This window comes from Herpailurus yagouaroundi, unplaced genomic scaffold (assembly GCF_014898765.1).
Source record: "Herpailurus yagouaroundi ecotype Mexico unplaced genomic scaffold, PumYag 141, whole genome shotgun sequence".
Lineage (NCBI taxonomy): Eukaryota > Metazoa > Chordata > Mammalia > Carnivora > Felidae > Herpailurus > Herpailurus yagouaroundi.
The window spans coordinates 36,230,284-36,244,510 of NW_024412396.1; the positions used below are offsets into that span (position 1 = coordinate 36,230,284).

The 14,227-nt window shown below is 35.9% G+C and overlaps 1 protein-coding gene across 2 annotated transcripts in view; it reads left to right on the forward strand.

Moving 5' to 3' along the window:
• PPM1A (protein phosphatase, Mg2+/Mn2+ dependent 1A) overlaps positions 1–14,227 on the forward strand; it is a 52,054-nt gene that overhangs the window by 27,952 nt on the left and 9,875 nt on the right. For both annotated transcript variants that reach the window (XM_040477307.1, XM_040477308.1), the window contains exons 2-3: positions 7,067–7,920; positions 10,360–10,477. In XM_040477307.1, the coding sequence (XP_040333241.1) occupies positions 7,067–7,920; positions 10,360–10,477 (972 nt within the window). The remainder of the gene's footprint in view (positions 1–7,066; positions 7,921–10,359; positions 10,478–14,227) is intronic.

Sequence of the window (14,227 nt, forward strand, 5' to 3'; positions counted from 1 at the left end):
AGATGAACTTAGTTTTAAACCATAGAAAGTATATGTTGGCGTGGCTGGGTTTTTCATTAATAAAGTATGAGTGTATACTTTGAGTCCTTGTGTATCTGTTCTGTTTCCCTTTCCTCCTATGTACATTAATAATAGTTTCGAAGCCAGCATAAAATGAGAAAAGGGCTTAGGTTTAAGCCCTGAATGTCAACATTTAATGGCTTGGAAGATGAAGATGGGTCTGCAAAGGGAACAAGGATGGAAAAGCTAAGGGCAGGAGGAAAGCTGGGAGTGTGTAGCCTCTTGAAAAACCAGTGGGAAATTGGAAGAGGGAGTGTTGAAAGCTTTTGTAAGAAATCAATCAAATGAGGACTAAAAATGTCCATTGTAATAAGCAACTTGGAGAAGTTTATTTTGGTGGAATGGTCAGACAACAGTGTAGAGAGCATCAATACTTGTTTTTAAGAAGATGAACTGCAAAGGGAAGAAAAAGGCAGACGAGTAGCTAGAGGGGCAGGAGTCACGTAAAGACTTATTAGTAATGGGTGGCATTTGAGTATCTTTTTTTTTTTAATTTTTTTTTAACGTTTATTTATTTTTGAGGCAGAGAGAGACAGAGCATGAACAGGGGAGGGTCAGAGAGAGAGTGAGACACAGAATCTGAAGCAGGCTCCAGGCTCCGAGCTGTCAGCACAGAGCCCAAAGCGGGGCTCGAACTCACAGACCATGAGATCATGACCTGAGCCGAAGTCGGAAGCTCAACCGACTGAGCCACCCATGCGCCCCTTGAGTATCTTGAAAAGTTGTAATACAGGGGCACCTGGGTGGCTCAGTCAGTTAAGCGTCTGACTTTGGTTCAGGTCATGATCTCGCGGTTTGTGGGTTCGAGCCCCGCGTCAGACTTTGTGCTGACAGTTCAGAGCCTGGAGCCTGCTTCAGATGCTGTGTGTGTGTCTCTCTGCCTCTCCCCGACTCACACACTGTCTCTCTCTCAAAAATAAATAAACGTTAAAAAAAAAAAAAGTTGTACTCCAATTGAAAGAGAGAGGTTGAATATAAAGAGGATAACAGTGTAAGGTTCCAGAGAAGACATGTAAGTAGTGTAAGATTCCTTTGAAGCATGGGCTTTAAAGCTCTAGTAGAGGGATTTATGTTAAGTGAGAGCATAGAGTCCTCTTTTGTAACAGAAAGGTATGAGGATAGGATGGGTATAGATATGGGTGGGTTTGTATGTTTGGAATTAACAAGATGAGGAAAGACCTGAGTTCTAAAAGAATTTCTTGAGGTGATCTCATGTATAGGTTTGTTTTTTCTGTAGTCTCTGATTGGCTATTCATTGAAATTTTTAGTTCAATAATAGTTTTTCATTTCCATGAACCTACTTTCAGAGTGCCTTTTGTTTTTTTGTTTTTTTAATTGACAGCCTGCAGTTTTTATTCATTCAGTGACCTCTCATACCTTGTATGTTGATGGGTAGTTTCCAATTTGGAGCTAATGAATATTGAGGTACTCCCATTCTCCCTGTAACTTGTGAATCTTTAAAAATATATCCCCTAACTTTTCTTTGCTCATATTTTATTAAGCCTGAGTATTTGAGATTTGCTTTGCCAGAAATTTAATTGTTCACTGTTGTTTTCTCTCTGTCCCAGACAAAAAAAAAAAAAAAAAACCGAAGTTTAGATTCCTTGCCTTTTTTCCTTTTCTCTTTACCTTTCCTTTTGTTTGTTTGTTTGTTTGTTTGTTTGTTTGTTTTGGTCATTTATCTTTGGTAGGATAGAAGGTTAGAAGACAAGTTAGAATAGGCAGAGGAAGAAATGGCACTTAAGGAAGTTTCAGCTTTATTCTCTGACAGCCTCCCCTGCCTATGTGCTTTGCGTTTTGTCTTTAAAAAGCCTATGTTTCTTTGGCGCCTGTGTGGCTTAGTCAGTTAAGCGTCCGACTTCTGCTCAGGTCATGATTTTATGGTCGTGAGTTCGAGCCCCATGTGGGGTTCTGTGTTGACAGCTCAGAGCCTGGAGCCTGCTTCAGATTCTGTGTCTCCCTTTCTGCTCCTCCCCTCCTCAAACTCTGTCTCTTTCTCTCTCTCTAAAAAAAATAAACATTAATAAAAATAAAAAGTCTATGTTTTTAGGTTTCCATTACTTCTTTTGCAAGTACACAGGATAGCATGTGTAGAATTGGAGTAAAAGTCCAAAACCTAGGTCCTATTTCTCAGCCTTCACTGCAGAACTAGCTTTGTGGCCTTGAGCAAATCATTCTATTTCTTGGTGCCTTCTCATTTGTAAAATAGGTTTGGACAGATAATTTCTAACTTTTGGCTCTGATGAGTTATACAAGTTAATCAAAATCAAATTTGTAAATATAAATATGTGTGATCATTTTTTAAAGTAAATGAGATGAGAAATTTCAGACTCCCAATGAGAGAAAAATTATCCAAAGATTAACTTTTTTCCCTCAAATTGGTAAAAAGTTTTTTCATGTATGTATGTATTTATTTATTTATTTATTTTGAGAAAGAGAGAGAGAGAGAGAGCAGGAGAGGGGGAGAGAGAGCAGGAGAGGGGCAGAGAGAGAGGGAGAAGGAGAGAGAATCTTCTACAGGCTCCATGCCCAGCATGGAGCCCAACAACATGGAACTCTACCCAGGGCTCTATCTCATGACTGTGAGATCCTGACCTGAGCCAAAATCAAGAGTTGGCCACTTACTCCACCGAGCCACTCAGGTGCCCCTCATGCACTTATTTATCATTACCATAGATAATTTTGAGGTGACTGCCTTGTATTACAAAATATAATTTATGAATTACCATGTCTCATAGTGTAGGAAGTTAAAAGTAGTTTGTGTACCCTAAATTATCCTTTATAGCAGATATACGTCCACAAGGAATCTGTGTTTCTTTATTGAACCCCAGCTGTGGAATATATTGCTTAATATTCTGTTATTTAGTAAATGTGCATTTCCAGGGTCAGCTGAGCATTTGTCCTCTTCTTTGACAAAATCTATAAGCATTAGTGGGCAATGTAGAATATGCTAAATATTTGGTAGTGGTAGAGGGTTTACTTCCCATATCTCACTGCAAATGACTTGAATTTTGCCATGTTTTATACACTGCTACCAGTTAGTGTTCCATTTTTTCCCTCTTCCCCCAAGGAGCTTCTAATCTTTCTTGTATATAATCCCTCTGGATCCCCCCTAATCTTTAAAATATAATTTCTTCACATTGTTTACATATGTGTATTTTGACCTCTGTGTATGGAGCCCACTTACTATGTGTCCGTAAGTAAACAAAAAAACCACAGTTTTTTTATTAAAAGACTACCCAAACAGTCACTTGAAAAACTCTTGTTTCTGGACTAATATGTTGCTTAAGGATCTTAACAGTTGAATATATAGAGCTTTTATGGGGAGGAGGGGAGGATTTATGAGCAGATTAAACCAAATGACAAGGTTTATTAAGAGTTTATGCTGTCATTATAAGATCAGTTTTTCTTAATAAAAGCCAATGGATGGACTTTAATGAATTATTTCCTGGCTCGGCCTTAGAATTTTTCAGTTTAGGAGTTAGTTTTTAAAAAGACAAAAAATATTCACCAAATTTTCTGATTATATCAAAGATGAATACAGTCTTGTGATTGTCATAGTACTGTTTTGAAAAGTTCAGATCAACTGATAAGCTAGTGTTGTGGTGAGATCTAGTCAGCATGTGTGCAGAGTAGATTTAAGATGAGATGAGGGGCACCTCGGTGGCTCAGTCAGGTGAGCATCTGACTCTTGATTTTTGGCTCAGGCCATGATCTCACAGTTAGTGAGATCAAGCCCCTCCTTGGACTCTGAGCATTGAACCTGCTTGGGATTCTCTCCTTGTCTCCCTGCCCCTCTCCCACACTCACTAGTGCTCTCTCTCAAATAAATAAACATAAAAAAAAGATGAGGTGAGAACTAGAATTTCTCTCAGAAACTAGCTTAAGCTTTCATTGGCATATTGAATCCCCTTGGAATTTACTATTTCTAGATTTATGCCATTTTAATAATTTGACTACATAATTAGTAAGTAGTCCACTTCTGGAAGATGATTATGTAAACATAGTATTTATAAGAAAATATATTTCTGGTATTAATTTACATAACCATCTGCTGTATTTATGTAGCTATTGTTAGCTGCTTCACTAGGATTCTACAAATTACTCAAAATTCCAGGAGGTAAGATTTCTAAATTGCCTGTTTTTGCTATGTGAAAGTCCAACCACAAAACTTTGAATGTGTCCTTGACCCATATTTTTATATTTATGATTGAGCAGGACCTAAAATTTTATCAGATGGTTGACTTGGTTTGTTACATTTTTACATTTCTAACATGTATATTTCAAACATATATATTTCAACATATATATGTTAGAATATATATTCTAACATATTTCAAAAGTTTGGGTTTTGTTTTTAGAACTTTTACCCTATTTGTCTTCAAAAAATTATTTACTTTGTAATTTCATACATATATATCTGGAAAATAACTATTGGACTTTTCTATAAAAGAGTAAGTTCCCTTTTAGGTAATATCAGAATCTAGATGTGACTGTGTATGTCAGAATGTAGTAATAATTAAATACTTGTTTGCTGAGTGCCTGATTTAAACCTCAAAGCAACATTCAGAGGTAAGTATAAATGTGTCCATTGTATAGAGAAGAAATGCTAGATTAGTAAATATCAAACATCTTAACTATATCTCCCTCCTCCCCTTTAGCTTAGCTAAAGGAATTGAGGTACAGAAATGAGGCAAATTGCTGTTGACTTTCAGCAGATGACTTAACTTTATGATGACTCAATCATCATCTAATCACATACCTATCTAGGCGTCCCATCTAATCTTTTCTATGGATACGCAGATGCCTAGGTTCCAACCCTACCCTGGAAATTCTGATTTGTTAATTGTTATTTTTCAAAAGGTCCACAGGTAATTCTTTTGTACATCTATTATCAAGACCATTGCCTTAGTAAAATGGTACTTCAGAGTCAGGCTTGAATTAGAGTCCTGATTCCTCTAAACTTAATCAGTTGAGTGACCTTGGCCAAGTCCTTTAGTCTCATTAAGATTCATCTATAAAGTGAAGGTATTATTACTCACTTTAGAGAGTTGTTGAGAATGAATGAATGATTCTTAAACGTTGTCTGCTATTAAGGTGTCATCGTTATGTTATCCTTTGTCCAGTCAAAACACTCACCCTTGTCATGATATGTATCAAGTTGGTATCTGGTAATCTGATGAATATGAGCATAAGGAATAAATGGCTAGTTTTCATTATTTACCTTCATTAGCGGAATTGTAATAAGGGACAGAGGAGTAGGCAGGAGATTGTTTTATCACACCAATCAGTCATACTTCTCTCTTGTGTATTACTTTGGCCCTGATAGGGAAAGAAGGGGAAAAAGGTTACTGGAAACTATTACCTTCCTGAGGAGTTATTCTTTCTCTTTCTCTCCCATCTTCTTCTGAAAGCTTAGCATCACTGGCATCATCAATCCTTTAGTCTCATAACTGCATCCTGATGTACCTAGGTACTTTTCCCTTCCCACTACTTCCCCTCCCCCCTTTACCTCTATTAAATTTCGTTCTATCCTTTGTTCAGATTGGTTTGAATTGAGTTGTGACTTATTTGATGACTTGCACCCCAAGTCTCTGCATTCCTAGGCTATTACTCAAGTAGAGGTCGACCTAAATTCTAACCAACTGTCTCCCTGTGTTGTCTGGGCCCATTCCAGACCAGGGTTTGTAGTTACTGGTTCTTGGGAAAGGATTAGATTAGCTAAGCCTGCAGGCTTGTCCACATGGCTGTCTCTAGACCCTCTAATCTCCTTTACTATTTATAACTAAGGGTCATAGAGTATAATAATAATGATACATGTTATTACCATTAAATTAATACATCAGTAGATTATAGTAGGTTGATTTTGTTCTGTGTAACAAGCTTTGCTATATGTATGATAATTGCTTTGCACTTTGACAGTTGAGGCTGTACTACTTATAGGAATTTAATAACTTAATGGCTTTGTCAAAGACTGAAAAACCTATGGAAGTGGTAGAATTTGCACTAAGCTTTAAAAGATGGATGTACTTTTCTCAATAAGTAGGGAGGAGGGGAAGGGGATTCCAGTTAGGGGAACTAACATGAGCAAAGGCTTGAAGGAGTGTGCAAATTTGGACCATTGTGAGTAGATCATTTTTTACTTTTTCAGAGAGTTCATGTAGTAGCAATAAAACTATAGGTAGTTCAGAATTAAACTGGAAAATCCTGAATCTTCAACCAAGATGTTTGAATTAGTAGGCTTTTGGTATGTTGTGAATTCATTTGGCTTTTTCTTGATTAATATACACATACAACTTAGGTCTGAGATTTCCTAAGAGATTCACCTGTTTATTGCATTCTTAAACACTTGGCCTGGCTCTAATAAGCTGATGACTACTGCCAGATCTCCTTGCTACCTCAAATGGTTGTGCCTCATGGGGGCAGTGTCAGGTCAGCTGCCTTTATCCTGATGCTTTAGTTCTGTGCCTGGTTCTAAGCTGTGCCTGATCAGCCTTTCCCCCAACTCTTTCCTGTTAATCTCCAGGTTCCACATCAGCAACACAATGTCTGCTTATAAGAGTTGTGATTTCTAAATCTCTCTTTTTTTTTAAGTAAACCCTACGCCCAACGTACGGCTTGAACTCACGACCCAGTGACTGAGCCAATCAGCCGGGCATCTAAGAGTTGTGATTTCCTGGGTGCCTGGGTGGCTCATTTGGTTAAGTGTCCCATTCTTGGTTTTGGCTCAGGTCATGATGTTGAGGTCTGTGAGTTCGAACACCAATGCGGTTCGAGCCCCAGTCCTCTGTGCTGGCAGTGCAAAGCCTGCTTGGGATTCTTTCTCTCCCTCTCTCTCTCTGCCCCTCCCCTGCTCTTGCTGTCTCTCTCATAATAAATAAACTTTTTTTTAAAAAGTTGTGATTTCTTATTTAAAGGTTTGTCTCCTTCACTCTTAAAAAGGTTGTTGGATATGTATTTTGTGTGTGAGATAGTTATTAACTTTCCTGTTTCTCTTCCTTTGCAGACCTAGAATATCAAGACATAATGGGAGCATTTTTAGACAAGCCAAAGATGGAAAAACATAATGCCCAGGGGCAGGGTAATGGGTTGCGATATGGGCTAAGCAGCATGCAAGGTTGGCGAGTTGAAATGGAGGATGCACATACGGCTGTGATCGGTTTGCCAAGTGGACTTGAAACATGGTCATTCTTTGCTGTGTATGATGGGCATGCTGGTTCTCAGGTTGCCAAATACTGCTGTGAGCATTTGCTAGATCACATCACCAATAACCAGGATTTTAAAGGGTCTGCAGGAGCACCTTCTGTGGAAAATGTAAAGAATGGAATCAGAACAGGTTTTCTGGAGATTGATGAACACATGAGAGTTATGTCAGAGAAGAAACATGGTGCAGATAGAAGTGGGTCAACAGCTGTGGGTGTCTTAATTTCTCCTCAACATACTTATTTCATTAACTGTGGAGACTCGAGAGGTTTACTTTGTAGGAACAGGAAAGTTCACTTCTTCACACAAGATCACAAACCAAGTAATCCGCTGGAAAAAGAACGAATTCAGAATGCAGGTGGTTCTGTAATGATTCAGCGTGTGAATGGCTCTCTGGCTGTATCGAGGGCCCTTGGGGACTTTGATTACAAATGTGTCCATGGAAAAGGTCCTACAGAGCAGCTTGTCTCACCAGAGCCTGAAGTCCATGATATTGAAAGATCTGAAGAAGATGATCAGTTCATTATCCTTGCATGTGATGGTATTTGGGATGTTATGGGAAATGAAGAGCTCTGTGATTTTGTAAGATCCAGACTTGAAGTCACTGATGACCTTGAGAAAGTTTGCAATGAAGTAGTCGACACCTGTTTGTATAAGGTAGCTAGACTTTCTTTTAAAAGATAAAAATGATTTTATGTCATCTTCATTATTACTCTAGTATTTAATCATTTTAGAAACTATAGTTCTCAGAAATAAGTTTTTGGCACAAAAACTGCAGGATACTCTTTACCAATTAGGAAAATTTAGGAACATTTTTTAGAAATAAATTACCAAATATGCAAGAGTTATGATCTGAATGGTCTTTTACTAACCATTACTACTTGAGTCTTTCAGTATTGTGGAAGATTATCAAAGGCAAAAAGATCACATCAGAGTGCATGTTTTAAAAGGAAAGGGAGGGTTAGGCCTTTGTCTATAATTGGAAAGCATTTTAGAATTTTAATATTTTATTTTTATCATGTGATATCTCAGTATACTCATGGATGTACTTTGAAACTATGGTGTAATGAATCTGTAGCACCAGCAAAGAATTTAGTGATCATTGGTGTGATGTAATAAGAATAGCCTTGGACATGGAGTCAGAAGAACTTGGTCTGAGACTATGACTTCAGGTAAGCTATTTAAGCTGTGTGGAAAAAATCAGTTTCTATCATTGTAAAAAAGGTAAGAGAGATTATTATACTGTCACTGGGGTTGTTGGGGAGGATCAAAAGGGGTAATATATATAGATGAGCCAGGTCAGCCCCTTTATTTTACAGGTGAAGAAGCTGAAGCAAGAGGAAGCACACTTAAGAGTCAGGCCTTGAATCAGGCTTACCTCTGTTACTTTTGTACTCTACAGCCTTGGACAAAGTGTTCAACCTTTCTCAGCTTTTGAATGGAGATCATAGTATCTAACTCACAGGGCTATTGAGGAATTAAATTTTTTGTCAGTAGTGTTCATTAACTAATTCTTTGATTTTTTTCCCCCCCAGCAAATGTTGATTTTATAAAACTCTCTGAGGCTACATATTTGATTTTCTTTCAACTTGCAGAAAATGAAAGTCGTCTAATGTTCTGTGTAGTTTTATAAGCATACTGCCAGCTCGACCTAAAATCTTAATTAAAATCTGATCATACTTAGAAATCAGGTTTATGTAACATCCAATACAAATCAAGTTTATGTAACATCCAACAAATGTTACAAAAAATCAGTAGAGCAACAACTTAATAGTGCACACTGTTAATTTCTGAATTTGATGAGAGGCGAACAATGATGAACAGTGATGCTTGTGTTTTTTTGTCCCTTTTAGTATGCATAAAAGTAGTATCCATTTGTTGGTCTTATTCTGTAGCTCTTGAGAATTAAGTAGTTGTTAGCTAAATTCAAAGCTGTTTTCTTGAGAGAATTATCACATTCAGAAAATAGTAAATTATGACTCAGCTTCCACTTATTTCTTCTGCATTCCACTCCATTTTAGAATTTTTTTTTTTTTTCCCCAACGTTTATTTATTTTTGGGACAGAGAGAGACAGAGCATGAACGGGGGAGGGGCAGAGAGAGAGGGAGACACAGAATCGGAAACAGGCTCCAGGCTCTGAGCCGTCAGCCCAGAGCCTGACGAGGGGCTCGAACTCACGGACCGCGAGATCGTGACCTGGCTGAAGTCGGACGCTTAACCGACTGCGCCACCCAGGCGCCCCTCCACTCCATTTTAAAAATTACTCAGTACCTTATCATTTGCCACATTTTATACTGTTTTTCTCCAAGATTCTTTTTAATATTAAATTCTTTGTATGGTTTGCTTAAACTAATGTTATAAGGTCAGTTTTCGCATACAGAGGCATTAAATAATTAACATGTAAAAGTTAACTCCAGTTCCCAATAGGAAGAGGAGTATGGGGAGGCTACCATTGATTCAAGTATTTTAATTATAACATTTTGAATACCTGGGTGTCTTTAAAAGTTAATGTACTTCCTAAAAAGTCAGTTGTTTTTAACTTATGAAAGTTAAAAACTGTTTTATAAACTATATACATGTATTTTTACTTTTAATTTCAGGTTTCTATTATGAAGCAAGTTAATTAGCCCATAATTTATTATGATTCATTTTAAATATAAATTTGTCAAGCATACATGTAACTACAGATCAAATCCTCTTGTAAGGAATACCACTAGAATTTTCTGTTTTGTTGAGTGAGTATGTACAAGTATTCGGGTTAGGTATCACTGCAAGTTAAGTAGGCCACCAGTAGTAAATGTTCGGCAATATTTTTTTTTTTATAGCATTTAAAAAAATTATTGTTGCAGTGGAGGTTAACCTGTAGTGTTTCTTCTGTCTTTTGGAGTGTTAGTTATACTGTATACCATACGTACTATTATGTGTATGGCGAGGGGGTGCCTCTCCACATATGCGTATTTTTTTCTCCTTAAAAACCATATGTGTATATGTTTTACTAGAACAAGTATAATTAAAATTGTCGTGGCTATAAAGATTCTCAAAGCTTTAAAGAGCAAGAAGAAAGCATAATATTTCTCAAACTTTTTTCTTCCTAGGGAAGTCGAGACAACATGAGTGTGATATTGATCTGTTTTCCAAATGCACCCAAAGTATCACCAGAAGCAGTGAAGAAGGAGGCAGAATTGGACAAGTACCTGGAAAGCAGAGTAGAAGGTGGATCATTTAACAAAAAATAAGTAGCTTTCTTAAAGAAAAACCTCAACACAATCAAACTTTAATATTTTAGCTTTTAGACCTTTACATGCCTTTGACATTTAGTGTTTAGTGTACAAAGGTGGGAAAGGGCATTTCTGTAGTCACTGTTCAGATGTTTTTGATTGTCCTATCACAGTTATAACAGAAATAAGAACTAATGTGGCGCTGTACGTTCTGTTCAGGATACTTTTGTTTAAAAAGGCTAAAAAGTGTGTGCTTTAAAATTCTTGATGAATTCACTGGCATGAGTAATTTTATGCCAGGAAAGTCTGATTTGTGATTTATTTAATGATGAACAGATTGTTTATGATGGTGATAATTTAAATACCATCTTTCTGTGTAAAGCTATGTATATGAATTTAAGATTTTTAGGACTTTTTTTTTTTTTCAATAACTTGAAGATCACAGCCTGGTTATTAGCAACTTTCATGTGCCACAGCTTTTAAAAATTTATTTTAAACTGTTTCAAGTTTAAAGACTTGAAGACATAAGACATAAACTGCCTCATCGAGATAACATAGACCTGAATAGAAGATATGCTAGGTCTCTACTTGGCAGAAATGCAAATGCTGAATAAAATCAGCATTTTATTGGGAGTTCCAGCAGTGGATTTGTCATAATTCTGCAAATTATTTTGAGACAATTAGAAAGATGTCTGTAACTGTCAAGTGTAATGGTTTTAAACATTTGAAAATATATAACCTTTTACTCAGCTACTACTTGATAGAAAAGCTAAGTCTCCCCAGAGAATTGCATTTCGCTGCATATATACAGTAAGCATGTAGATTATGCAGTTTCTTTAAGAAGAAAAACTTAACATGCTTATAAAAGCGTTAAAATACATTTTGGGCTCCTGATGTTATGAATTTGCACGTTAAAGATCTAAGAGCATGTAAGCATTGACCTACACACTATTATATCCTGCTGTGCCTGCATTATTAAAATTAATATGCACTTTAATTTTGTTTTCTCCCTTTTTACTGTTTGATATCAATTATCAGTCTGATACTAGAATCATGATTGGTTTTGATTTTCAGTACTATCTGGAGCTGCTGTTTTGTTTTTATTGCTCTCCCCCCACTTGATAGCGATATATCTAGTGTGTGTATGTACTATTTACTATTTCATTCATTGGACCTACTTATTCAATGACTTTGTTTTCTCACTATTATCCAAGGATCTTGGAATTTTTATATTTTAAATGATTCATTTTGATATGTTATTTATATAATACAGTAAAATAAAATATTTAGAATGCTACCAAGTTATTTCACATTGATTCAAACTGCTGGTTAGTGGAAAAATGAAACCGTAAGAATCTGTATTGGGATAAATTGGTATTTGATTTATTGGCACTTTAACTTGGGTGTACATGTTTTCTTATTGATATAAAAAATAAATACTTCAGTTTTATTTGCTATGAAATAGGGTCACATTTTTGAAATACAACTTTTCTCTTTAGTATGCACTCTTTAAGTTTTTGGTGCAATTCTAAATAGTTGCTTTAGATACATAATTTTATGTTACAATATTAAGTTTTATATTGCTTTTTATCCAGCAAGGATTGCCACCTGAACAGAGTTTACATCAATACTCAATATTTTTGATATGTTGAAGTGTTATACTTGTACCATTCAATTTAAGATTATTGTGTCAGAAGTTAAATTTTATATTCCTTATTGATATAGATTTGATAAGACTGCAACTAGAGAATAAATATATTACATTAATTAAAATTGCTACTATATTTTCAAACACAGAATGTAACTATTTAAATTGCAAAAGTTGGGGCGCCTGGGTGGCGCAGTCGGTTAAGCGTCCGACTTCAGCCAGGTCACGATCTCGCGGTCCGTGAGTTCGAGCCCCGCGTCGGGCTCCGGGCTGATGGCTCGGAGCCTGGAGCCTGTTTCCGATTCTGTGTCTCCCTCTCTCTCTGCCCCTCGCCCGTTCATGCTCTGTCTCTCTCTGTCCCAAAAATAAATAAACGTTGAAAAAAAAAAAATTTTAAATTGCAAAAGTTGTTCTAAGAAAAAAAGACTGCATTCAGCCTCCAGAACAGGCACTGAATATTCTCTTCTTTTTTTCTTTATTTTTTTAAATACATGCCTTCAAAATTGCTGTGACCTATCAAACCTCATTTTATTTGCTTTGAATACTTTTGGCTTCTCTGTCCACACAGAGAAAAGAGAAAAGGCTTTTCAGCTCTCCTGTTATCTGTGTCCTTCTAAATACTTGACTCTGTAGGGTTGTGAAAAGATTCAGCTCATAATTTAAACCACATCACTTAAGGTTGTGGTCCTTTTAAACCAATGTAAGATTGTTCTTCTTCTACACATATATTTTTTAAATCTTTGCTGCTGACTGCCCAAGCTTTAAAGTTGCTAATTTGGAGATAAATACTAGAATCCCTCAAACTTGGTGTGAAGTGGAGTGGGGAAGAGTAGAATGTGTTTATATGTGAGTGTGAGAAACATCTTCTATACATATATATTCTTTAGTAAAAACATTCAGTCTTTTTACAGTTCTAATTAAAATGTATAGTCCAACAGCAATTAAAGGAATATTTCTTAAGATTCATTTTGTTTTCCTTTTTAAAAGCAGAAGAGGCAATGCTAGTATAGTATTAATGGTAAGACAGTTTAAATGTATTACTGTCCCATGTGGAAAAGGAGATATTAACTGTTTTTAAAGACTTACATTCATTTTTTTTTTAAAGAATTTGTCTTCCTGTAATTTTCTTCACAATTAAAATACCCAAATATATATTTTAACAGAGGAGATGTAAGATACATCAAATATAGATGAATTAAGGTAATGTTTTTTAGACCTGAAACTATCATTGATTGAATTTATCATCAGTGTTCATTTCTATTGTATTTAGTTATCTATCCAATAATTGTGTTGGCTTAGCAGAGACTGTATGTTAAGTGTATTACAGCTTTAGATTGTGAAATTGTGCAGCTTAGGTAAACATCAAAACCCTTTATTTTTGTACGGCAGATTTCCAGCATTAGAACTATGTAGAATAAATATACTAGATGTTAAAGATTATACAATAAAGGAACTTGGCAAACCAAATCTGAGATCCTTGCTTTTTGTTCAGATTTAAAACTGGTTAAAAAAAAAAAAAAAAGGCAAAAAAAATAATACATGGTAAAATTTGGCCTTAATTCCAAAAGGACAATTTGAGCCATTTAAAGAAATACGGGTAGCAATGTCTGTCTTTTAATATGCGGCTTTAATGAGGAATTAGCATTTTAAACCTGATCAGAAGACAGAAGATCTTTATATGCATTGTGACTTTCAAGGGTATTTACAAATTGAGAACTAGAATGATAATTTTATTGCCCTAATGATGACAAAGAAAATCTCTTAGGATAAACATTTAAAAACAGAAAATTGAATAAAACTTGAACCTTTAATTTACAGATACCTTTGGTATGATCTTGCGTTTAGAGTAAATACTCTGAAACTCCCATGTAAAGATTTAGTCTGAGAGTTAAGTCTTTTGTACGTAACTGTTGGTATTCTGTGGTATGAGGAACAGTATGCATCTACATGGCAACACTGCAGATCATATCACTATACCCATTTAGTAACTGGATGTTTTGAAATTAACAATTTAAAATGCAGTTGTATGGTTTATCAAATTAAAAGTTACGAAATTTAGACTTTTTTCCATTCTGTATGCCTTGTTCAAATAATCAA